General features: G+C 39.6%; 2 protein-coding genes across 8 annotated transcripts in view; both read right to left on the bottom strand.

Moving 5' to 3' along the window:
• Window positions 1–3,302, bottom strand: part of NEK5 (NIMA related kinase 5) — a 94,781-nt gene extending 91,479 nt beyond the window's left edge. For 2 of the 6 annotated variants that reach the window (XM_072610464.1, XM_072610470.1), the window contains exons 1-2: window positions 3,195–3,302; window positions 1,388–1,509 (exon numbers count right to left, since the gene is read on the bottom strand). In XM_072610464.1, coding sequence (XP_072466565.1) covers window positions 1,388–1,504 — 117 coding nt within the window. In that variant the 5' untranslated portion in view covers window positions 1,505–1,509; window positions 3,195–3,302. Of the gene's footprint in view, window positions 1–1,387; window positions 2,638–3,194 lie in introns of those variants that run through there. The other 4 variants (XM_072610466.1, XM_072610468.1, XM_072610469.1 and 1 more) reach the window with 3 other exon arrangements.
• Window positions 3,303–7,993: 4,691 nt separating this feature from the next.
• Window positions 7,994–26,719, bottom strand: part of NEK3 (NIMA related kinase 3) — a 35,965-nt gene continuing 17,239 nt past the window's right edge. For both annotated transcript variants that reach the window (XM_072610460.1, XM_072610459.1), the window contains 8 exons: window positions 24,094–24,294; window positions 23,848–23,920; window positions 19,904–19,950; window positions 17,266–17,368; window positions 16,328–16,471; window positions 14,511–14,645; window positions 10,492–10,615; window positions 7,994–10,065 (listed from right to left, as the gene is read on the bottom strand). In XM_072610460.1, the coding sequence (XP_072466561.1) occupies window positions 9,981–10,065; window positions 10,492–10,615; window positions 14,511–14,645; window positions 16,328–16,471; window positions 17,266–17,368; window positions 19,904–19,950; window positions 23,848–23,920; window positions 24,094–24,294 (912 nt within the window). In that variant the 3' untranslated portion in view covers window positions 7,994–9,980. The remainder of the gene's footprint in view (window positions 10,066–10,491; window positions 10,616–14,510; window positions 14,646–16,327; window positions 16,472–17,265; window positions 17,369–19,903; window positions 19,951–23,847; window positions 23,921–24,093; window positions 24,295–26,719) is intronic.

The raw sequence follows: 26,719 nt of genomic DNA, 5'->3' as shown, positions 1-26,719 counted from the left end.
GAATGTGAGCTCCTTGAGCATCCAACCATTCTGGAGAGCAATTTGGAACTATGCCCAAAGGGCTACAAAAATGTGCATACCCTTTGACCCAGCAATATCGCTACTAGGACTATATCCCCAAGAGATCATAAAAATGGGAAAGGGTCCCACATGTACAAAAATATTTATAGCAGCACTCTATGTAGTTGCCAAAAACTGGAAGTCAAGGGGATGTCCATCAATTGCGGAATGGCTGAATAAATTATGGTATATGAATGTAATGGAGTACTATTGTGCCATAAGAAATGACGAACAAGAAGACTTCAGAGAGGCCTGGAAGGACTTATATGACCTGATGCTGAGTGAAAGGAGCAGAACCAGGAGAACTTTGTGCACAGCAACGACCACAGTGTGCGAGAGTTTTTTCTGGTAGACTTGGAATTTTGTAATAACGCAAAAACTTCTTATAAAAAAAAAAAATCCCAAAGGTGGTTCTCAAGGCAAAATGCCTTCCACACTCAAGAGAAAGAAATATGGAAGTCACTCACAAAATGTAGCAGATCGTGTTTGTGTATACGTATGTGTTTGTGTATCATGTTCTGATTTGTTATACGATTTCTTTCATTTATTTTAGTCTGACTACATAGCATGACTGTAGTGAAAATATACTCAATAGGAAAGTATATGTAGAATCTATACAGAATTGTATGCAGTCGTGGGGAGGGAGGGGGGTAGTGGGGGGCAGGTGTGGGGGGGATAAAATCTCAATTGTAGGGCAGTGATTGTTAAACATTAAAAAATAATAAAAAAAAAAAAAAAGAAAGAAAAAAAAAAAGAATGTGAGCTCCTTGAGGATAGAACCTTTCTTTGCATCCCCAAGACTTAGCGTAGTGCTAGGCCCATATTAAGTACTTAATAAATACCTGCTGAGTGTGAGTTTTCACTCACTTAAGATATCTGAGTGAAGAATAGATAATTTTTCTTAGCAATATGGTACAGAGGAGTCTGGGTTCGGTCAGCTGTTCTCTAAGGTCCCTTCCAGTTCTGACCTTTTGTGATTCTATGAATACCATTGTATGGTAAGAAATCTTATACTGTTATAATGACATGCCAGGACACTTTGAAAAGCATATACTATGCTCCCAATATATAAACTTTGATCACAGTGAACTCACTGATGATAAGTTTTATTTAATTAATATATGTATTGAGTATATATATGTATGTGTATATATGCACACACGTGGTTTGCTCCAAAATGATTGCTGCATGTAAAGCACATACTAATACAGTAATATTTCTGTTAAACGTTGAAATAAACTATTAAAAAATTTTTTGATACTACATTACTAAACATTGTCAATGTCAGCACATAAATTAAAAATAGCTTTTTACTTTATAAATTTACCTTTGTTAAATTGATTTCCTTGATAACACATTGCTGGCTGTCTGCCTTTCCTTTTGCCAAGAATGCTTTCCCAAAGGCTCCTTCCCCAATCATTTTAATCACATCATATTTATCCATGGTTTCTGTTGTAGAAAAATGTCTGGAATGAAAAAAATCTTAAAAATAATTCATACATGTTTTATAATGATTTATAAATTCTATAATTAACATGACGGTAGCAATAATTAATCATCATGAGAACCATTAGCAAGCAAACTGAGGAAGTTTATTTTATGGGAAACTCAGTGAAGAAAACCTCTCCCAGCCTAAGACTCTCTCCCTCTCTGATAAATGGCTTGGCTACACTCTACTTAAAAAATGATTAATTTTGCTAAAATGCCTTTCCTTCCAAGGTTGGGTAGCCTGATAACTTTAAGTTTCTTTGTGAAAATAAAAGCTCATTTCCATAAAGTTAGCTACATAAGCTTAGGATTTACATACATATGTATAGACACATACGCGTAGGCTTCTTTTTGCATCCCCAGAGCTTACAAAAGTGTCTGATACATAGTAGCTATTTAATAAATGTTTATTGATTGATATGTGATACACACACACATACATGTACATATAGGGTAGCCAAGCCACTTATTAGAAGGGAAGACGAGGGCAGGGAGAGGCTTTCTTCACTGTTATTGATCAGTCATTTTTAAGTTGGATTTATCATGACCCTTTTTGGGGTTTACTTGGCAAAGATACTGGAATAGTTTGTCCTTTACCTTTTCCAGTGGATTAAAGCAAACAGAGATTAAACGTCTTGCCCAGAGTCACACAACTAGCAAGGGTCTGGAACAAATCTGACTCCAGGTCCATACTCTGCCCACTGAGCCACCAAGCTGCCCTTTATTACTGAGTTTCCTATAAAAGAGACTCCCTCCATTTGAGTATTCTCATGATAATTATTGCCACTGTTATCTACAGACGGCAGCTAGCTGCAGAAGGGGGCAGAGTGGGAGCCGGAGGCGGGAAGACTGAGTTTCCAGAGTTCAATGTGGCCTCAGACACCAGCTGTGTGACCCTGGGCGAGTCATTTAACCCTGCTCGCCTCAGATCCTCATCTGGAGAATGAGCTGGAGAAGGAAGTGGCCAAACTGGCCAGATCTCTGCCCGGAAAGCCCCAGGTGGGTCATGAAGGGTCGGGCACGACTGGAAAGGACTGGACAACAATATATGTGTGTGCGCGCGTATGTATACACAGACATACATGTATGTATATGTGTGTATATGTATGTGTGTGTGTATATATATATATATATATATATATATATATATATATATATATATATATATATATATATATGGGGGGAGGGAGAGGCAGACCTGGGGGTCGATCGTTTAATATTTTACTGTCCGCCCGCAGGCCTCTAAACCATCACACCTGTGCAGGTGCGCTACCTGGGTGCCTCCCCCGCGCTCCCCACAGACACACCTCGACCACACCCACGACGCTTCCCCAGTGGGGGAGGCTTTTCTGTGGGACGCCCCCCCACCCCACCCCACCCCCACCCCAGGAGGGCAGCTGCGGGCCGGGGGACTCCAAGTCCGGGCCGGGACGCGAAGAGCGCGCCCGCGGACTGTTTCCCGTTACCATGGAGACCGAGCCCGCCGCCTCCCAGCCTCCCTGCGGTCGCGCGACCCTCGCCGGCTCCCCCCCCCCCCGCCCCCGCCCCGCACGGGGGCGCGCGCGTCTCCCCCTCCCCCACCCAGCACGGGGGCGCGCGCGTCTCCCCTCCCCCGCTCACAGGCGGCGGGCTCGCCCCCCGTTCACCTGCTCCGCTTCTCCTCTGGGCGGGGCGGCGTCGGCAGCGCCGCAGGAGCCCCGAGCCCGGCCGCTAGGCTGGCCCCGCAGCGCCCCCGTGCGGCCGCGGGGAGGAGCCCGACGAGGTGACGGGCCTGCCCGGAGCGGTGGGTCCCCGGGACGCGCTCACCCCCTGCTGGGCGCACTCGGCCAAGCCCTTCAGGACAAGCCCGGCCTGAGCGCCCGTCAGGGAGGCCGGTGTGGCGTCTGTCCTCCTGCACCCCCGCCCCCGGGCCTCTCTCTATGGCGAAAGGAGCCCCAGATCTGGGGTCCGGTCCGGCCGGACCCGTGTGACCTCGGGCACGCCCCTCCGCCTAGCTCGGCCCGCTTCCTCCTCCGTAAAAGAGGGCTCGGCGGAGATGCCCCGAGTCCGCACCCGAAGGCCCCCCCCTTCTTGTAGTGGCCCCCAGGCTTCGGGGTACGCACGTTCACCGCTGGAGAGGCTGGGGAGCCTTGCAGGTTTGGGGGCACCCGCAGACGTCCCGTCATGGGGCCTGCGGACCCGGCGGCGGACGGCAGCCCCCCTGCGGTGCACGGCAGCCCCCCTGCGGTGCACGGCAGCCCCCCTGCAGAGCTAAGGGCCACCCTCTCCCCGCAGACCTGGGCCCTTGCCTTGGCTCCCGGGCAGTGCACTAAGGGCAGAGGGGCTTGGGGCCCCCTCCAAGACCCAAGGGGCCCCGTGAAGTGGGGCATCGATTCTTGGCCCGATCAGTATTTGTCCTTTACAGATTCAGATGAAGGGATCAGAGGCTGTGACCTCGTGAGTTCTGAAAGGTCAGGAATCTGAGCCATCCGGGAATTCAATAAGTCCACGATAGATTTTACAGCCAGCCCAGGATCAATACTCAAGGATCGATACCTTCAGGACCCCGTCCAGCAGTAACTGAGGCAGCAGCGATGTCACACACACATAGATAGGAGCTGATGGAATCCCTCACCCCCTCACTGCACAGCCTCTCTTCTCTCCCTTTCCAGTCACTTGTTTCATTTTTAGTGAAAATGCTCTTGTTTTAGTAACACGGCTGTCTTTGGACTAAGACTGCACGTTTGGATCAAGCACCTTAGGAAAACATAAATTAGGCAAATCAAAAAAATGGTGATTCTTAGCACCTCCTCACCTGAGGCAACCTTGGATGGGGGACTAATTTAAATTTTTTTTAATAGGCTGCTGTGGCATCTAACCCTTTGGCATGGAAAGAGTAATGTATGGGAGCCAAAACACATCTTAAAATGGATCACCATTAGCTAAGTCTAACCAAAGATAAGGAGAACCTGCCACTTCCCCTCTAGGATATACTTCATGCAAATTCATTGAAATCTGTTGAACAAAGGCCAGATGTAAGTTTTGAATATCTCCATGAACAACCTGATTTTCTCTAAACGAACTCTCTCCCTCTGCAGGTTGCTGGAGTGTTTGGATTTTAATGGGTTTTTTTCCAATCACCATTAGTTGTTGTAACATGATGTGGAATGAGAATCAATTTTGCTGTTAAGTTGTAGGTAGCTAGCCGATAGTATAAATTGCAGGACTCAGTTTTTTTTAAGGCAGTAGTGGGAAATGGGAAACACTTCCACTGCACAATTCTATGAAATTTATGAAGTGATTATTATATACTAAGTGCTGTGCTAGAGGGTTTATAAAGACGAATAGGACACCTTCCAGGCCCTTCAATTTATAATCTAGCAGGGGAAGGAAGAAGAGATGCACCGTAATTACAACACAAATTAAAATATAAATTCATAGGAGAGTTATAAACAAAGTAATTAGAGACAGTAAAGATTATGTTGACCTAGAGGGATTAAAGAAAACGTGAGCCAGGAGTTATAAACAAAGGTACAGCAAGGCCAGATCTTGGGGTGGAGGAGGGAAGGAGAAGTTGAGATGACTGGCTTTGTTTTGGAGGTAGGGATTGCATGATGAGTTCAGGGATTAATTCAATTTGGGCAGATTCATTCAATTAGAAAGGATAATCGGGAGCCAGATAGTGAAGACCCTTGAAAGTACACTTTTTCAGTAGGCAACAGGAAACCGCTGAAGTTTCTTGAGAGTAGAATAGTGTGATGAGAGCTCTGCACTGAAATACTAATCTGAAAGAAGTTTGTAGGAAGATTTAGGAGACAAAAGATGTGGAAATTAGTTAAGAGGTCGTTGCAATAGTTCAGGTGAGGCAGTGGTAGTAGAAATAGGAGTAATCAGGTGGGAAAAATATTTTAAAATGAGAATGGACGGGGAATAGTCTATGATGAATTTAAATTCACCAAGCTACGAGGAACTATATCCCAAAGTCCTGAATGAACAGGAGGATGTCATGATTGCTGGGCCATTGAGTGATCTTTGAAAGATTGTAGAGAATGGGAAAGGTGTCATAGAAATGGAAAAGGAAAAAATGCCCCAACTCACAAAGAAAGATTATATGGTATCTGCAAATTATACACCAATGAGCTTGACTTCCAAATCCTGGCAAAATCTAGGATGTAATAAATGATGATTACCATCTTGAAAATAAAGTGGTACTAGATCACAGAAAGCCAGTATGGCTTTATCAAAGGCAAGTCATGACAAATTCATGACAAATTTTTATTTCCTTTTCTCACATAATTGACTATTAGAACAGTGGAATGAGAGATTTTCCCCTCGATTTTACATATTTTCACAAAGCATTTGACAATGATTTATTCCCTCCACAGTATTATTATTGATCTTAATTATTCCCCCTTCCCTATCCCTGCTTAACTGAGTTTGATGTATTTCTGGACTAAACTCAGTTCAGATAAAAGTGAGGTTCATCTGATGCCCCATCTTTCCACTCTTTTCCTCCATGATTGTATACTTTTTTGTTGAGGGCCAGGGTGGAGTGCTGTTGACAAGATCAGGATAGACCTTCGGGAAACTGTTCTTTGAGACCATGCTTATTATCATCCAGAATGGCTCTCTATGCCCCCCAGATGTTGCTGTCTCCCTGAGACAAACAAGAAAACAAGGGATATGTAAAATAGATGCCCTCTAGGCTAACAGTCTTTAAAGACAATAAGACTGGCCAAATCACTGGGACAGGAGACAAGCAGAATGTCACGTAGACTTGCAGTTTCTGTCTATATATACCCTAACCCTTGGATCAATAAATGGAATTGGTCTATCTTTTCCCTGCCTCCCATTTCTCTTTTCTTCACCACATCACCGAGCTGTGTAGGGACACGGGCCATCCGCTACACTTTCTCATGCATACAAGTTATGAGAGGGAACAAATTCTTTTCTACTCTAATAAATTCCTTTGGCTCACCCTTATTTCCCTCAAATTCTTAAAATTTCTAAAAATAGAATTAATACACTCCCTCAAACCATGTTTTTCTTAACTCATTCAATACTCCTTGAACACATTAAGGTTCTGAAAAGACATTTGCTTCTTCTAATAATATAATATTTTCACTTTTCAATTGCTCATATAAATTTACCTTTCTAGACTCCTATATTTCTTTTTCAAAGTTCTACTCAACTATGGTCTCTCTACTAGAAATGTCAGAACATTTTCTATCCTATTTAAGGTCAATTTTCTTCCTCTAGGATTACACCTCAGCTTTGCAAGGTAAGTTATTCTTGGTGTGTACCTTCTCCTTTTTTGCCTTTTGGAATATTGCTATCAAAGATCTCCTCTGGTTTTCAGTAGAAGCTGCCTTGTCTTGTGTTTCTAGTACTTGAACTGCTTCTTTCTGACTACCCTGATGCCTCTCTCCAAAGCAGCCAGGTGTCACAGTGGATAGAATGCTGGGATTAAAGTCAGGAAGACCTGAATTCAAATTCCACCTCAGATCCGTACTAGTTGTGTGATTCTGGGAAATCACTTAACCTCTATCTGCTTCATTTCCTCAACTGTGAATTGGAGCTAATAATAGAACCTATATTATAGTGTTGTTATGAGGATCAAATGGGATAGTTTTTAAAGTTCTTAGCACAGTGCCTGGAACATAGCAAGGGCTTAATAAATGCTTATTCCCTACCTCCCTTTCCTCAGGGAAAGGCTGCCTTCTGACAGAGAATCTTGCAGGGTATACATGATCTGTCTCTTTTCATGCCAGCACTCACTGTGCTAGAGGGGTCCCCCTTCTTCCTGCCTTAGGCTTCCGGCCGACTCTTTATGCAGTTTTGGTGTGACTTACTGTAGCTTCTCATTTCTTTGTTATTTGGTCTGCTTGTAAACCTGAAGGTTTTGCTGTCTGTCTGTGTTCATCCTTCGTTTTCTTTTCTTTTTTCTTTTTTAAAATTTATTTATTTATTTAACTTTTAACATTCATTTTCACAGAATTTTGGGCTCCAAATTTTCTCCCCCCTTGTCCCCTCCCCCCACCCCAAAACACCGAGCATTCCAATTGCCCCCATCACCAATCTGCTCTCTCCTCCATCATTCCTCTCTGCCCTTGTCTCCATCCTCTCCTCTGTCCTGTAGGGCCAAATAACTTTCTATACCCCTTTACCTGTATTTCTTATTTCCTAGCGGCAAGAACAGTACTCGACAGTTATTCCTAAAACTTTTGAGTTCCTCATCCTTCCTTTTCGAAGAAGATCATGACATCAGAGAAATGATGACATGACTTTGTTCTGAGTGAGGCTAGGGTAGCTATGGGGTAATTGGGTGGTCTGTCTCCCATTCGGGCAGCCATCTTGGTAGGAAGCTAGATGCCTTAAAAATTTTAATATTAATTTAAATCTTACTGAAATATTTTACTTACTGAAATAAATAACAAAGTGTACACAAAAATAAACTACTCCACAATTATACTAATGCAAGAAACAGAAACTTTTATTATGAAAAAAAGCATGAAAAGGTGACCAAATATTTTCAGAAAAATCATGAAAATGATCATTTCTCCAGGGAAGTATGACTCCTGACATTAGATACCTTAAGATTTTGAAACAGAGAAACAGGTCCTGGTTACAGACGAAATGAGTGTAATATGCTGAAATTTTGTGTACTTTTAAATAATTCTTATTATTTAAAAGTTGAAGGCTATAGGATGCATAGTCTCTCATAGCCTACTTATATATTCCTAATTCCAAATTATCTCCTATCTATTTCAGTTTCACCATGGCACCTCCCCTAATTCCTTGATCATCAGCTTAAATACTGTTTTTGCCTAACCAATTCCCTGTTCCCATCTCAGACTTGCTTTGTTCCTACTTATAAGCCCAAATTTAGTACCATCTGTTTTTCTCTTTGATACCTAGTAATGTCCTTCTTCTGTCCTATTCTTCCTTACCATTCACACCTGATTTCTGATTTGATCAAGAAATTCAACTCACTGTCATCCTTCTATTTCTGTTCCATCCCTACTGGCTCCTTGATGTCATATATTCATGGAGCAATTAATTTTATAGCACCCTTTGCACACAAAAACATAGCACAGAACCTTGTACTTTGAATGAATCATGAGATCATTTAACAGAAGCATCCCCGCAGAGCGCAGAGAACACTGGAATACTTGTATGTACCTATTCCTTTACATGTTGTTTTTCCCATAAGCATGTGAACTCCTGGAAGGCAGGGATGGTTTTTGCCTTTCTTGGTATGCTGAGCAATTACGATGTCTGGCATGTCATGAGCACACTTAATGAATACTTGCTCACTGTCTGACTGACTTGGTGATATCATAGTTACACCTCTACCACTGTACATTCTTGGCCAAGTCACCACCACTCTGAGCTACAGTTTTTATAATCTATAAAATAAATGGTCCGGATTAGGTTTCCTCAGTCTTTCCCAAGATCTACAATTCTATGATTCTAATGAGATCTTAACATTTTTATGAAGTTATTTTAAAAATTACATGATATGAAGCAAAACTGTAATCATTATTTCAGTGATAGCCGCTTATGGATGCTGACGGTTTCTCTATTCTTGTCACATCCCTTGCTCAGCCATTATCAATGGTTTTCCCATTGCCAAAACCCCTGTAAACACCAAGGGGAAGAGCCACTTGAGCAATGCAAAGCAAACATTTATGAGTCCACCATGAGCCAGAAATTGTAGATAATAAATACAAAGAGGCCCTGCTTTCAAAGAGCTTACATTCTACCAAAGGAGACTACAGTCCAAGAATGGTCCAGCTGCAAACTGACAGTAATAGAACTTGATTCTCCTCTCAAGAATCTGTCCTTCCTTATTCTACTGCACTGAAGACACTCATGTTCTATTGTTATCACTCATGCCTGACCTCTGATGTGATCTGGAAACTCAGCCCACTCTCATCTTCCTGTTTCTGTTCCATCCCCACTGGCTCCTTTGTCAACTAGTGGAAAAAGATCCACTACTTAAGAACAAATGCACCACTAAAATACATGCTATTACACTCTCATAAAATGTTATCGAGTACAAATACATAATATGTCAAAATCTTGTTAATAACCAGCAACAACCAATCAAGATACAGGGCTCTCCCCTGCCAAAGTATTTTAGGATTAAAAGTACATTGAATATTGAGAAAAGAAATCTCAAGATGTTTTCCCAGGGTGGCATCACTTTCCCTTCTGATGTATAAAGAAAACCATTTACATGATGCTGTTCCAATTAGAGGATTAATATAGAACTAACATCTACTTCAAAAACCCATTGGGGTCCCAGATGGATATCCTGGTGATATTCATCAAACCACTCATCTTCAATATTCACAGTTTTTATCTATTCTGTTGCCAAAGTAAACTTACACAGTGTCGATTAATTTAACAATTCTTCTGAATATGCTTGCACAACATTTCTTTTGGAATTATTCATGATCCACACACTTTAATTCAGCTCTTTTCTTCAGTTCAGACACCCAGTCTGGGTCATCATCATCTTCTTCAAAGTCCCTACATGTGAGAAATGAAAATATAAAGTCTTCATCAGAGGCATTCAAATATTTGTCGATTTAATACAAGATAACACAACCATTAAAAAAAAGCTTTATTCTCCCCTCTCTTGACCATTAAATGGGTCTTGAAGAAGGGGGGTGATAGCTCTACTAAAAGTCCTTTTATTATTTCAATTGTAGTTTTTTATTCCTAAATATTTAGCATAAAAAAAAGGGTGAAGAGTGCAAGATTTGAAAAATTAGATACAAATGAGCAATGGAATGAAATTCTGTATCTCAGCACTGAGGACAAAATGTCATGCCTGTGTTCAACAAAGGGGAAAAATAATATAAAATCCCCATATTGAACATGAAATTATTATGGAATAATTCTATTAAGGCAAACACATGCTAACTAAAATTTTCTAGATTAATTTGAACATACGTGTCCTCTTCATCTAATCTAGGTTCAAGTCTCTCAGGGTCCAAGCTGATATCATAATCTCCATCTATACAATCCGATGTTTCTGCTTCATCATAAAGAGGTCCTTTCAGGAAATTATCTGACCCTTCAAAAGATTAAAAGAATATCAACTTGTAAAAAAAATTCTTGATTATTTCATTCATACGTACATAGATGGATATATATATTTAGATATATATAGATATACACAGAGACACACACATATATCATATATATACATATATACACACACACACCATATCCCTATTTGATACACACACACACACACACACACACACACACACACATACCCTCATCTCAGTTTTATTACACACATACCATATATTCCCAACTAGACCATAAGATTCTTAAGGACAGAAACCATGTCCTTGACTTCTGTCTCCCACATATAGTGCTAGGTACGTGGTAGTACTCAATGGTTGGCTGATTAAGGAATGCTATTTCCCCCCTCAAGAACAAATGACTCCGCTAGGTTTCCATGACAGTTTCCAAGTAGACATTGTTTCCTTTAACTTTTCTGTATACACAAGTATGAACATGAGAAAAGGTCTATAAGTATATATCATAACTGCCTATGTATCAAGCATAACTTAGGATGATCATTTCTGCTTACTCAAGAATTTTAAAAATTATTTTAATGTTGGGATCTTTGTTTAAAAGATGAAAATTGTGAAGTACAATACAGTTCAATCCCTTTCCTTAAATGATATAATATAGGTATGGGGCCAAGAATAAAAACTCAGGATTCTGACTGCTAGTTCAGGCTTCTGGATAACAAAATAATCCAGTCTGATAAAAGGCAAATCCTATTACAAACACTACAACAAAGAGTTGCTATGTCATTATGCATCTAGCATGGAACTTGACATAACAACCTAGCTGGGAGCCTGTCCAAGGAGGTTTAGTTACTGGAAGTGATAGGGGAAAAAAATCTTCCCCCATAGCATCATCTCACCTATAGAATCAACAATTTTAGAACTGAGGCTGCAAAGATCATTTACTCCCAATCCCTCAGTTTTACCTTAGAGATGAGGAAACAAGCTAAGTGACCTGTTCATAATCTTACAGATAAGTGGTAGAACCAAGGCTAAAACTCAGATGAAATTCCTTTATCTGATGACAATTGGTTGTCATTCCTTCTCTCTCTGCCTTACGACTTTGAACTCTATACTTCATTCATATCATAATCTCCAATACCTCAATCCCTCAATTCTTTTCCAGATCCTCTCCCTTGTACTAGGTACATGCTCTTCCATTCCTCATCTTGATCCAATGGTGAACCAGTTCAACTTTACATTATCCTAATCTCCTTATCCAAACAAAGATCTTACCCTGCCAGATCTCAGCCTTGTATTCCTTCCTCCATCTGCTCCTACTCATGTGCTGCTAAATGAAGCTAGAGAAAATCGTGAAACCGTGCTGACTGGGTCCACAACAAATTTATGCTACATAATCTCAACTGGGCCCTCACTGCAGCAAGAGAATTCTTAACTCTCCACAGTGGCTCTTCCAAATCTTTTCATCTCTTCCCCAAACCTCTGAAAGCTCCTTCTCCCCTGACTCTTTCAGCTGAGAATCTTGCCTCATATTTCACTGAAAAAACTAAGGCTTTTCACTGACAGCTCTTCTCTCTTCTTCCTTATTTCACATCACTTAGGTTCCTTCTGATAGATACTACTACCTCCTTCACTCCTGAATCACATCAATGGGTAGCCCTTCTCTTGACCAAGGCAGATCCCTCCATATGTACAAGTGATATCATTCTACTCTGTCTTCTCCAGCACCTTGTCTCCTCTATCATCCCCACTGTCTCATTTATCGCTAATCTGTCCCTATCTACTGACTGTTCCTCTATTGCCTTCAATAATATTGCCTTCCCTGTCCTTAAATAAACCCATCACTTGATCCATCCATTCTCTTTAGCTCTTTAGCTCTCGTTTAACTATCATCCTGTATCTCTCCTCCCTTTTTTGGCAAAAATCATTAAGAAAGCCATCTACAAATGGTGTCTTCACATTCTTTCTCTCATTTTCTTCTTACTCTGGAGTCTGGCTTCCAACCTCATCAAATAATGAGAATTGAAATTGCTCTCTCCAAATTTACTTCTTCAGTTGTTTCACTTGTGCCTGCCTCTTTGTGACCCCATTCAGGGCTTTCTTAGCAAAGATATTGGAATGATTTGCCATTTCCTTCTCCAGTTCATTTTACAGATGAGAAAACTGAGGCAAACAGTGTTAAGTGACTTGCTCAGGGTCACACAGCTAGTAAATATTGACTCCATGCCTGATACTCTATCCATTGGGCCACTTAGCTGCCCCCAAATGATCTCATAATTACCAAATCTAAAGGCAAGTTCTCAATCCTCATTCTTCTAGAACTCTCTGTAGCCTTTGGCACTGTTGATCACTTTTTTCCCTCTGAGATTCTCTTCTCTCTAGACTTTTGGAACACCAATTTTTCCTGTTTCTCCTATCTATCTGACCTGACTGCTCCTCAGTCTCTTTTGCTGGCTTGTCATCCAGGTCATGCCATTAACTGTGGGTGTCCCACAGGGCTCAGTCCTTCCAGGTGACTTCACTTGGTGATCTTGTCAGCTCCCATGGATTCAATTATCATCTCTACACTGATGATTATCAACTCTACTTACCAGGCCTAACCTCTCTGCTGACCTCTCCTGAATCTCTACTTATTGGACACCCTGAACTAGATTCCTATAGGCATCTTAAACTCAACCTAAACTCATTGTCTTTCCCCCCAAATCCTCTCCTCTTAACTCTCCTATTCCTGACAAGGGCACCACCATTCTCCCAGTCACTCATGCTTATAACCTAGGAGTCACCATGACTCCTCACTCTCTTTAATCCCCCATATCCAACCTGCTCTATCAATATTACCTTCATAAATCTCTGATCTAAGCCCCCTTCTCTCTTCTAACACTGTCACCATCCTTGTGCAGACCCTCATCACCTCACACTTGGACAATTAAAATATCCAACTGGTTGGTCTCTGCTTCATGTCTCCCCACTCCAGTCCATCCCCCCTTTGGCTGTCAGATCTGGCCATGTTAACTCCTCCCCCATTTAACTAACTTAAGGGGTTCCCTATTACAACCAGGATCAAATATCAAGTCATCCATCTGGCTTTTAAAGCCCTTCATAACCTAGACTCTTATTACCTTTCCAGGCTTCTCATACCTTCCTCCCCTCAATGTTTTCTGTAATGCACTCACATCAATCTATTTGCTGTTCCTCACACCAGATACTTCATTTCTCCATTCCACTCCAGACGTTTTCACTGATAATGCCTGGAATGCTCTCCTTCCTCATCCTTACTTTGTGGCTGCCCTTATCTCCAATTTATCCTGTATATATGTCTGTACATAGTTAATTGCATGTTGTGTCTCCCTTTGGACTGTGAGCTCCTTAAGAGCAGGAACTGGGTTGGAATTTTGGTTTTTGCCTTCCTTTGTATTCTTAGTGCCTGGCACATAGTAGGAGCTTAACAAACACTTCTTGACTGGACTTTTGCCATTATATCATATCTGGCACAGAGCTACCAAGAGCCAATAAAATCCTAAAATAGTTTCTATTTTTGGCTTTCAATTTCAAACAGTATTAAATAAAAAAAAATTCCAGTAAAATAAAATAAATTGGACTATCCCTTGGAGTTCACCACAGTTTGTTCTGAACTGTAAAACATAAATACTAAGGCAACCAAATTTTTATTTGTTAAAATTAGAGGGATTAACATATATCCTTCTTAAAAGGATGGCAACTTTATGATCCATTTAATCAAATAAGCAAATGAGTTAAAAGAAATGTAAATCTGTGACAAATTTTCCTTAAAATTATATACTTTCTTATTGTATTTTAAACTAGAATAGGAAAGTAGTCTCTGGATACTTTAAAATGTTTTAAAAATTCCAACAGATTTCATTTCTAAGCATTTATGTGAGTACATAAAGAATAATTATTAGTTACCTGATTTGTATATTGTATATGTCTTAAATGCCAAGCTGAGATCGGCATTCTTAAGAATATTCAACAAAGTTTCAGGAGATTCCTTGAGCCACTGCTTCCTGGTATTATTTTCACTGTACCTTATTACAGAACCACCTAGTTAGGGCACATTCAAAGGATTAGTATACATTAAAACAACTGCCTGACATGGAGCATCTAAAATGCATCTTTCAAATCAGATCTCAAAACCAAAAAAGGCAGTGTTTACCCTTTTAAAGACTTATTCCATCTTCATGAGCCATACTTACGTTGACATTGACACACAGACATCATAAAAGCAGGTTACCAAAGAAGTCTTAGAAAGTTCTACATAAAAATGGTTAATTTTGATTACATTAAATTAAAAAGGTCTTGCATAAATAAATAAATAAATAAAACCAATGTGGTCAAGATTAAAAAGAAATAGAAAACTCGGGGCAAAATTTTATAACAAGTTTCTCTGATAAAGGCCTCATTTCTCAAATATATAAGGAACTGAGTCAAATTTATAAAAATACAAGTCATTTCTCAATTGATAAATTGCCAAAGGATATGAAAAGGCAGTTTTCAGAAGAAATCAAAGCTATCAATAGTCTTATGAAAAAATGCTCTAAATCATTATTGCCTAGAGAAAAACAAATTAAAACAACTCTGTGGTACCACTTTACAACTATCAGATTTGCTAATATGACAGAAAAGGAAAATGACAAAGGGAAGGAAAAAATTGGGATACTGATGCACTATTGCTGGAGTTGTGAACTGATCCAACCATTCTGGAGAGCAATTTGGAACTACACCAAAAAGGTTATAAAACTGTGCATAGCCTTTGATCAGCAATACCAGTACTAGGTCTGTACCCCAAAAAGATTCTTTTAAAAAGGAAAAGGATCTCTCTATATAAAAATATTTATAGCAGCTCCTTTTTTTTTTTTCTGTAGTGGCAAGGAATTGGAAATTGAGGAGATACCTATCAACTGGGGAATGGCTGAATAAACTGTGGTGTGTGTGTGTTTGTCCTTCGTTGCCAAAGAGGACCATGCCTTCAGAGAAATGATGACATGACTTGCACTTGACTTTGCTTTAAGTGAGGGAGGGCTGTGCAGGTCACCAGCCTCACTTCTCCTCCAGAGCCATCTGAATCCAATGACCAGATATTCATCAGGATGACTGGAGATGACCCAGGATGAGGCAATTGGGGTTAAGTGACTTGTCCAAAGTCACACAGCTAGTGAGTGTCAAGTGTCTGAGGAGATCTGAACTCAGGTCCTCCTGACCCATGCACTGGTGCTCTATCCACTGTGCTGCAGGAAATGAAGAGCAGGATGCTTTCAGAAAAACTTGGAAGGACTTCCATGAACTGATACAGAACCAGGAGAACAACGCACACGGTAACAGCAACATTATACAAAGATAAACTGAATGGACTAAGCTATTGTCTGCAATACAATGATCTAAGACAATTCTGAAGGACTCATGATGAAAGAACTGCTGGAGTCGGAAGGCAGATCAAAGCAAACTTTTTGTATTTTCTTGGGATTTATGTTGGTCTGTGTTTTCTTTCACAACATGACTAATCTGCAAATATGTTTTGCATGACTATATGTGTATAACCTATATCAAATTGCCTGCCACTTCAGGGAGGGTAGAGGGAAGGAAGGAAGGGAGAGAATTTGGAACTCAAAATTTTTAAAAGTGGATGTAAAATAACTTTTACATGTAATTGGAAAAAAATTTTTTAAAATAAAAAAGAAGAGTTCTACAGAATGAAATTAATTACATTCAATCTTATTTTTACACACCTTTATCTTCCTCTGATGTTAAACTGGAGGAAAGTATGGATGCTTCTTCCAAGGTGTTTATAGCTGTATTGGCTATGTTCTTCTCCCACTGTCTCCTCTGAGGGCTTGGCGAGTCGCCTTTCCTCAGATGGACCGATTTGCTTTCTTATTTATAGGACAAAAAGGGGAATATTAATATTCTGCCTACATATTTAGGTAACTAATGTAGCACAATAAAAATGCTGTGATATTTTCATGATTTCCTCAAATAAGTAGAGCAAGACTTTTCTGACCTCTCAAGGCTAAATAAAAAACAAGGTACTTATTAAAGTGTTTGATATATTTTTACAGTATATATGTATCAGTACAGTTTGATTAATGTTATATAATCTCAGAATTTAAGCTCAAAGGAAGTTCACCATATAATTATTCTATGTTGTTCTTGACCAAATGTGGGCAGAAAATAATAACTAATAAGGAAAAAATTATCATAAGATACAAAGCAATTTGGAAAATTATCATTCTGAAATAATATGAAAGTACTGATATTTTATATTTGAAACAAATATGGAAAAGATTATATTGTTTATACCAGGTCATATGGATCACAAAAGAATCAAAGACCTCTAATTCAGAACTATTGGTTTTAACTTGGGAATATTTATCTTCTAAAACATAAATTTAAAATACATATGTGTACATATGTTTATATGCATATATACAATATATTTACATACAAATTGTATGTTTATATAAAATACTTTATATGAATAATATTTATTAACATATTATTAGTGTACACACATATATGTAGCTATATAAAAACCACTAAAATAGACTATAGGAAAGACATGCTTGCCCACTTGTCTGAGCACTTCCTCTCTATTTCTCCCTTCCCTCCCCAAAGCAAAGTGACTATATAACTATAGAATTAGAACATTAGAACCTTAATAGTTTACCTTTTTCCTCACTGCTTATCCGCTTCAGTGCATTTTCAGCCAGATTTTTATTAATGTTCTCTAAGTCAGCATGGCTGCACTTTTTACCTTCTTCTTCCCCTTGCTTTCAAAAAAAATCAAAAATACAGATGGTGCATAAAAACATTAACTAATACAGAATCGTGAGTTAGGAGGAACCTTGGAACTACACTTTATCAAGCCCTACCTAAAGCATATATTCATATGCTTGTAGACGTACACAGATGAGGAACTCACTCTCTTATAACCCAGTCCATTCTCTCTTTTATAGATCAAACTATGAAAAACATTTTCTTTCTATCAAGTCAAAATCTACCCCCATGTAATTTCTAACCATCAGTTCTAGTTATACCCTCTGAGAACAAGCCATAGGTTAAACCTTTCTCCTACATTTTAACATTTAAAAATATTTGACAATTATCATGACCCAATCCGCATCTTCTCATTTCTAAGCAAATTAGCCCAACTTCCCTCACCCAATCTTCATATAACGCTAAGTCCCTCAGTCCCTTCACCATTCTGATAATGTTCTGGCTTGTCAGTGTTGGCCTTGGAATCCAAAATGAACCCAAGTATTCCAGAGAGAGGTGGTAGTGTGACCTTCCTGACCAGCTAAGCTGGAAGGAGCAGACCCAGCTCTCCTGTACTTTCTCTAGAGTCCCAGAATGCCCTCCCAGAACTTTAATAACCGCAATGACAGCCTCTTCCTCTGACTGGACGGTTCTCCCAGAACTTCTGTTTTAAGAAGGAGGTCTGGGACAACCTTGTCTTCCTTCCCCTCTCCAGCCTGCATCCCCGACCCTCCACTTTTTGGCTATACCCTCCATGTCAGGTCCTTTCACCTTCCTTTTCCCTTCTCCCATCAATGCTTTTCAGATTCCTTTTATGTGCTGTCTCCCCCCAGTAGAATATAAGCTCCTTGAGGGTAAGGACCATCTTTTTGTTTATATTATCCCCAACATTGAGTATAGTTTCTGGTACACAGTAATAGTGACTGAACAACTAATCAATAAACATTTATTAAATGTAGCTACTACACTAGGTTAGGGAAAAACAAAGATGAAAATGAAATAAGCCTTCTTGAAGATTACATTCTTTTAAGGGAGATACCATGCATGCATACATACATATATATAATTATATGCAAATAAATGCACTGTGATTGGGAGGGGGCAACAGCAGGTGGGCACTTCTAGAAAGGCTTCATGTAGAAGGTGCCTGAAGTGAGTTTTGAAGCAAACAGATTCCAGGAGACCCTACAAAGCCAGAGAGTTTACTGAGCAGGTCAGATCTGTGAAGGGCAGGGCAGAATCCAGTGGAACCCTTGATGTCCTCGTTACAATCTGTGCACTTATGCTGGGAGGAAGTTTGTACAGAGTGAGGGACTTGGAAGTCCAAAAGATCTGGAATCATCTTCTGACTCAGAATCTTCCTAGCTGGGCAAGTGACCCTAAGCAAGTTGACTGCCTTATTTGGGCTTCAGTTCCTTAATATGTAAAATGAGAAGGTTGGACTAAATGGCCTCTGAGGTCTCTTCTAGGTCTAAAATTGGTGATCTATCACTGTTAATGTACTCTATATCCCTTGTTTGGCTTAGAACTCTCTAATGGGAGAATTCTTGATTAAAAAAAAGGAAAAAGAGAAGATCATAAAAGATAAAAAATTCAATTACATCAAGTTGAAAAGGTTTTGCATGAGCAACATCAATGCATATAGGCTAAGGAGTGCTTTCTAAGCTGCTTCTCTCTCTTTTATAATGCCAACTGTCCTTACCCTCTTTTTCCAGCTACCACCCCAACTGCCCTCCAAACACACTCTCTTTTCCTTGTCCCAAGTCCCTAGGGTATTTAGGAAATGAGAACAGAGAACTCTTCTCTCAGCACATGAATGACATGTTTTTTTCCATGGGGCTGGGCCTATTATCAACATTGTAGATTTGAGGCAATAATGGCTAAAATAGGAGGTTGGGATCAGATCAGAGAAATCCTAACATGCTGGGCTAGGGAGTTTATTCAGTAGACAACGGAAAATCACTGTTGATTTTTAAGCCAAGGAATCTCTGCTTAAAGTATTCTTTAGAAAGTACAACCTAAAAGTGATACACAGGGTAGAATGGAAGGCAAGTCTGGAGATAGCTCAAGGACCAGCTCAGGCATATTTCTTTTATTGGTTCAAATGTTATCAGAGCAGCTAGTTGTACAGTGGATAGAGCACTGGCCCTGGAGTCAAGAGGACCCGAGTTCAAATCCAGACTTGGACACTTGACAAGTAAGCTGCTTGAGGGCACATCATTTTTCTCATACAAGCCTGGGTAAAGAGCCATTGTTCAGTCATTTTCAGCTGTGTCTGACTCTTCGTGCCCCCGTTTGGGTTCTCTTGGCAAAGATATTGGAATGGTTTGCCATTTCCTTCTCCAGTTCATCATACAGATGAAGAAATTATGAAAGGGTTAAGTGGCTTACCCAGCTAATTGGTATCTGAGGCCAGATTTGAACTCAGGAAGATAAGTCTTCCTAATTCTAGGCCCACCACTCTATCCACTGGGCCACCTACCTGCCCTGGGAAGAGAGCAGAGAAGGATTCAATAAACACTTGTTAAATTGGATTTTAAGGTACTTACTATAGTCACTGCCTCATTTCCTGAGATTACATTTGTTTTGGCAGGGCCTGAAGAGAAATAAAAAGAAAATATACATTCAAGTAAGTCTACTTCAATTTTTATAAGGTCTTCTATGGAAGTTAAAACATTAATTGGAACAAGTGTGCAAAATTTTAATCGTCCTAAGAAAGCATCTCAGCTTTTAAAGGGACACCTGCTACTTTGCTCCTCTACACTATTCTACTATGTAGATGGTCTGTTACAAACCTAATCATTATGGTGTCAAAGTGACCACAACTCTTTCTCTGTGGAGAAACCAGTAGGAGCATTCTAACTACACCTTCTTAGACTGCATTTGTAGGCAGAGAGGTAGCTCAGTGGATAAAGAATTGGGTTTGCAATCAGGAAAATCTGAATCTGAATTCAGATACTCCTTAATTATATGATCCTAAACAAGTCACTTAACTGACATCTGCCTCAGGTTCCTAAACTACAAAATGGTGATCATAGTAGAACCTGCATTACAAAGTTATCGTGGGGATCAAATAAGGTGTGTGTAAAATGTTTCCCACAGTAAATGCTTAAGAAATGTTTATTTCCTTCTCCTCTTCTTTTTCCTTCCCTGTGTGCATTTCCTGTCCACATTCTTCATATATCCTCCTTTGAAGATCTACGTAGCTCAACAGATAGGTCTCCTTGTGGTTCAGTTTCCATGCCTTGCTCAAACTGTCCCTCTGATATTTCTTATTCTCATCCATAAGCAGCACCTCCTTTTCTGGTCATACACTTAGTTCCCTTTATGCCAAATTTGCATGCAGGTCAGCAAGGGTAATATCCTACTTCTCTGCAGCATGCATCTCACTCTATTAGCCTTGCAATCATCCCTAGTCTTGAGACTTCAGAGAGCACAGTATTTCATGATTTACATGGAAAGCCAATGTATATAACACCAACTAGCATTGGTAGAGCACCTACTGTGTGCCAGGCACTGAGATGAATGCTTTATAATTCTCTCGTTTGATCCCCTCCACAGCCCTGGGAGGTAGAGGCATCTACTGTGCAATGGAAGTGCTGGACCTAAAAGTCCAGACACACCTGGGTTCATAACCTACCTTGGGACCACAGGCAAGTCATTAAACCTCTGTGAAACTCAGCTCTAAATGGGGGAATACTACTGTCTGTAGCACCCTGACCTCGAGGGATTAAAGTTGTGTTTGTCCTCTGTTCTAGAAGAGGACCATGACATCAGGGAAATGATGACATGACTTGCAGTTGACTTTGTTTTGAGTGAGGGAGGGCTGTGCAATGTCACCAGCCTCACTTTCTTCTCCCGAGCCGTCTGGGTCCAATGGCCTGATATTCATCAGGATGACTGGAGATGGCTCAGGATGCAGTAGGAGACCCTGGCCCTTTTAGGCTAAGGCCTCTTCAGGTACTCACTTAGAGTGAGGTAACATCCATTCAGTGAATAGGCCTCTTTAAGAAGTGGGTTCAGGGATGGCCCCTTTAATTAGAAAAAAAAAGAAAAAATCAAGCTGGGAGGGGAAGACCCTCAGGGTTGGTGTTCCAAAGAGAGGGAGGGAGGGAAGGAGAAAGAAAGGAAGGAAGGAAGGAAGGAAGGAAGGAAGGAAGGAAGGAAGGAAGGAAGGAAGGAAGGAAGGAAGGAAGGAAGGAAGGAAGGAAGGAAGGAAGGAAGGAAAGAAAGAAATTTAGCAAGTTAATCCCAAGTTAACTGGGCAGTTTCTGGCCATCAAAATTTATCTTCCTTTGGAGAGGAGAAGGAGAGGGAGAAGGGAGAAGAAGAGGGAGAGGATGAGCTGAGATACCCAACTGGCTGGGTCCCCATCCAGGCAGCTTGGTCTACTCACAGGTTGTGTTTGTCCTTTATTTTCAAAGAGGACCATGACAACAGGGAAATGATGATGAGGGATTAAAGAGGATAAGTAAAGTCTATAAAACATTTTATAAACCTTGAAACACTTTATCTGTGCCAGTTATCATTATTACTCCAAGGTATATAACATCAGAAGAATGCGGTTGTTAAAATGATGGGTTTCTGTGTGATCAACAATTAGCAAGCAATTGTTAAGCACCGACTCAGTGCCAGGCACTGTGTTTAGTGCTGGGGAGACAAAAAAAAGTAAAAATAATCCATTGCCTCAGGTAGCTCACACTGTAATGGCAGAGACAACATACAGAGATCAGAACAAATGAGATAAATATGGAGAAGTTGTAAGATAACCTTAAAATAGTTGGCACTAGCAGGTGAAGAGATGGGAAAAGGCATCCCAGAGGAGGAGGGGGTACTTGAACTGAGTCTTAAGAAAGCCTGGGATTCTGAGCCCAAGGCTGAGGAGGGGACAAAGCATTTCAGGCAAGGCAAAGGCACAGAACTAGACACACAGTCTCATGTACAAGGAACAGCAAGGAAGCTGGTGTGGCTAGATCGCTGAGTGTGGAGGGAGAATAGGAGGATGTATGAACACTGGAAAGGAAGGCTGATGTCAGGTTGTAAAGAGTCTCACCTGCCAAACAAAGGATTTTCTACTTCATTCTAGAGGAAGAAGGGAGCCCCCGGGGGTTTATGGAGTAGTGGAGGTGCTATGGTCAGACCTACACTATAGGAAAAATGGCTCATGGTGATACAAAACCACAAAATGGACTCTGTCCTGTGCCCAAAACGAAGACACTGTAAATCAATGTGCAGCATTTAATAAAGCAAATAGAAGGCATCGTCACCATGTCCCTATGCCATTTTCACTCAGTGTATCTCCCCTCTGATACTTGGTTTTGGTGTGGGACACTTAGGACAATGAGGAGTCAATGCAAAGGGACAGAGAAATCAAGAATTGACAACGTTCAGAAAAGCTATGGAATGGTATTTTAGAACTGTAAGGCACTTTAGACATCACTTAAAAGACTATCTGCAGGGGAAGCTGGCTGGTGTGGTGGATAGAGCACCAGGCATAGAGAACTCGTATGCTCTAGTATGACCTCAGGCATTTACTAGCTATGTGACCTTGAGCAAGTCACTTAACCCTGATTGCCTCTATTAAAAAAAAAAAAGGAAAGAGATTATCTAGCCCAATTTGAACCTTGCCTGAAAACAGGCTATGAGATCTTTGTGGACATATAATTTCACACCAATACTGTATATATGTAGCCTTTGGGGAAAACTTCACATAAAACACTGCCTTATACAAGGCCCTCAATTTAATTTGCTAAATAAAAATCGCTACTAAAATAATCAAACATAAATTCTGTGGTTCCTGAATGTGCTGATTTTTACATCAGGCTCATAAATAAAAATAGCTTGACGTGAAAAAAAAACAGCCAAAGAAAGAAACAAACCCAAACCCAAATCCATTTTGGATTACAGTGCCTGGTAATTATTTCATATTACCTTCAGATATACTTTTCTCCTTTAACATAGGTAGGATTTTTTTTTTAACAAAAATCAAACTTTTAAGCTTCTGTTCTCCCTTTCATTGTTGTTCAGTCCTGTCTAACTCTTTATGACCTCATTTGGAGTTTTCTCGGCAAAGATATTAGAGTGGTTTGCCATTTCCTTCTCCTGCTCATTTTAACAGATAAGGAAACTGAGTTATGGGCAAACTGCCCAGAGCAAACAAGGTTAAGTGATTTGCCCAAGGTCACACAGCTAATAAGTGTCTGAGTCCAAATTTGAACTCAGATCCTCTGGACTCCAGAGGAGTCCACTGTGCCACCTAGCTGTCTCCCACTTACCAAAACTTAAATTAACATGTACGCAGTCTAGGAACATTTGTAGGTAGTCCTAAATATCTTGTGTGTCCTTCTCTACCACTCAGTCATCCTAAGTCCATGTAAGGGGGCTGCATTAAGTTAAAGGTAATTTTGTAGGAGGGAAGACCCATGTAAATGAATTCATCAATCCATCAAGGTCATTTTTAGTAAACCATAAGAATAAATTCCAAAACTGTTACCCATTTTTCTTGGCGTATCATTCTTGGACTTCCTGGTTTCCTCTATGATGTGCTCACCATACTCTTTGACAATCTGTAAATTGAAATAGGATATTACAAAATGTGATGTGACCTGCCCCTCTGATGCTATTATAATGATGTCCATTTGCCAATTATCTATATGAGTGCCTGAAGCTGGAAAAGCATAAATGTCATTTTATCACAGTTTTTAAAAATCAACTCATGGCCCAGCTAAACATATCTTACCTCTGGTGATAAGCACTTCCAGATAAGTTTTCCTAAAGACCCTCTAGAGAGAATTGTAGTAGCTGAAGGACGACTTGTAGGATCTCTCTTAAACATCTGTTTTATCAGATAGTGAAGTTCATAGGAGTAATGAGATGGGAGGGGATTGTAGGAGCCTTTGCATATCTTCAGGATAAGGTTTTTCCAACTATTGGCCTGAAACTAAAATAATAAAATGGACTTTACTTTTTAAAACGTTTTATTTTTTTCCCAATTATATGTAAAGACAATTTTTAACATTCATTATTTAAAAATATTGAGTTTCAAATTTTCTCCCTCTTCTCACCTTCCCCCTCCCTAAGATGGTAAGCAATTTAATATAGGCTATACAGGTGCATGTAAAACATATTAGTCATGTTATGAAAAAAGACACAGACCAAAAAAAAAAAAAAGAAACATAATAAAATAAAGGGAAAAATAATATGCTTCAAACTGCATTCAGATTCCATCAGTGCTTTCTCTGGATGTGGACAGCATGAAAATGAACTTTAAAGGAAGACAAATGGAATTTTAAAAAAGAAACATAAACAAAGACCGAACCCTGTGATTTAACAACTTAAGAGACTGACTCCATCGCCTCATCTGCAAGAAGTTCCAAAATAAGCACCATTCTAATACCTTATGACTAGCTCCGCATAGTTCAATAGAAAGGGATATGTAGGAATGCTCTACAAAAAAAACCTAAAGCCCTAAGCATCTGTTCTCTTATATTCTCAGGATAGTCTGGGTGTCAATGTCTATTTCCCACTCGTTTTTCTTACAATCTTTGGTCAAAGAATAGAGTTAATGAAGCCCAGTCATTCATTTATTATTTCAATAAAGATTTAACAAGAACATCCTACATGTCACATACCAAATAGATTAGACATTTTGTTCGCCCTTCCTATTCTGGGGATGATCTGACAACACTGTTTCCCAAAGATACTGAAATGAACTATTTATTTAGCAAAGCAAACCACAAGCATTTTTATTGATAAATACTTTCTGCCCCCCACGACATTTTGAGCCTATGTGTAATTGACTAATTTCTCTAAGTTTTTTCATCTGTAAAATGGGAACAGGAGAAGAGGATGGGCCAGAGGACCACGAAGGTCTCTCTGGCTCTAAGCGCTATGATTCTGTGAACCACTTCACAGAAGAAATAATGACTTTTCAAGATCATGTCCTGTAGAATAATGGGACTACAGCTCCGACATAAGTTCCACCTGTATCCTATCCCATATTTCCTTTATTCATATATGTACATATATATGTTTGTGTGTATGCTTGTATATATGCAATTTTTCCCAATTATATGTAAAGACAATTTTTAACATTCATTATTTAAAAATTTAGAGTTCCAAAATACACACACATATATATACACACTCACATATATATATACACACACATACTTTCATATACACACATATAAAATGGTATGACACTTTTCAGGTTTTTAAATTACTAGGCTGGGAAAGCTAAATCTTCTTAACTGGTACATGTTGTGGAAGAAATGTCTAAGAAATGGAGATTGAGATATGCAACTTGATGTTTTAGAATAGAAGCAAATTTAAACCTATTCTTATTTAACGAAGTAAGATTAGGAATGAACATCTTGACAACCTATATGAAGTTTAAAAAAAATTTCCTTGGAAATAGAAAACTCCTTAAAGAGATAAGAATAGTTAGGGTCTTTTCTTTTTTTTCTGTAATCCGATATGAATATGAAACAAAAGGGAAAATGATGTATCCAACAAATGTAAAATAAGAAAAAAATCTGGCTGGGTAGGAGAGAACAGACTTACTTTGATTCTGAAATTTATGCTAATCAGTTGCTATATTTGAATTTCTATGATCTCCAAAGGATCAAGAATGAATTAAGAGAAAATAAAGGCAATATATCACAGATTTCTAATTATTATTCACTATACCACCGTTCTTGATACATGTTCTCTCTTTAAAAATGTGATAACTCATACTTTGATAGGTTTTTGAAATCATTTAAAAACTAAATTTGAGAGATCAAACATATTCATAAAAATATGCTACTAATATCAAACATATGCTAGATCTTTCACCCTAGGATAATGTGACTCATTATCACAAAACTTATATGGATGGGTGGTGTTTCACCACCCCCTCCCCCATAACAGCAATGAGATTTTCTTCAGAATCACTCACACCAATGTCTCAAACACCCCCACATTTGTGAGATTTAGGGTTCAATTAGTAGCAATAAAATGTTAATTTACCTGTATGCAAACCTAATAAGCTTTAAAGGGATTAAACCTCCTTCTGGGCTACTCTATTCATACCCCCCACGCCACCACTATTTCACTGCCTGTCCAATTCTTAGCCATCCATCATGCCTTCCTCTCCATGAAGCCTTGCCTTCTCAAAGCATTTTCTCCCTTCTACATATTAATATGCCACTTTTTATCTTCACTATTATTACACTTTTCCATTCAATGTGGTTAAGCGTGTATAGGTGTAGAATTCTTGCTAGACTGTAAAATCCCTGAAAATAAGGACCATGTGTCTTCTATGGCCTCCACAGTACCTAACAGAGTACCTGGTGCATAGAATGCATTTGCTAAATATTTGA

Source organism: Notamacropus eugenii, chromosome 5 (genome assembly GCF_028372415.1).
Source record: "Notamacropus eugenii isolate mMacEug1 chromosome 5, mMacEug1.pri_v2, whole genome shotgun sequence".
Taxonomy (NCBI): Eukaryota; Metazoa; Chordata; class Mammalia; order Diprotodontia; family Macropodidae; genus Notamacropus; species Notamacropus eugenii.
Note: the sequence above shows the minus strand (reverse complement) of the source record. Positions and strands in the feature narration are given on the sequence as shown.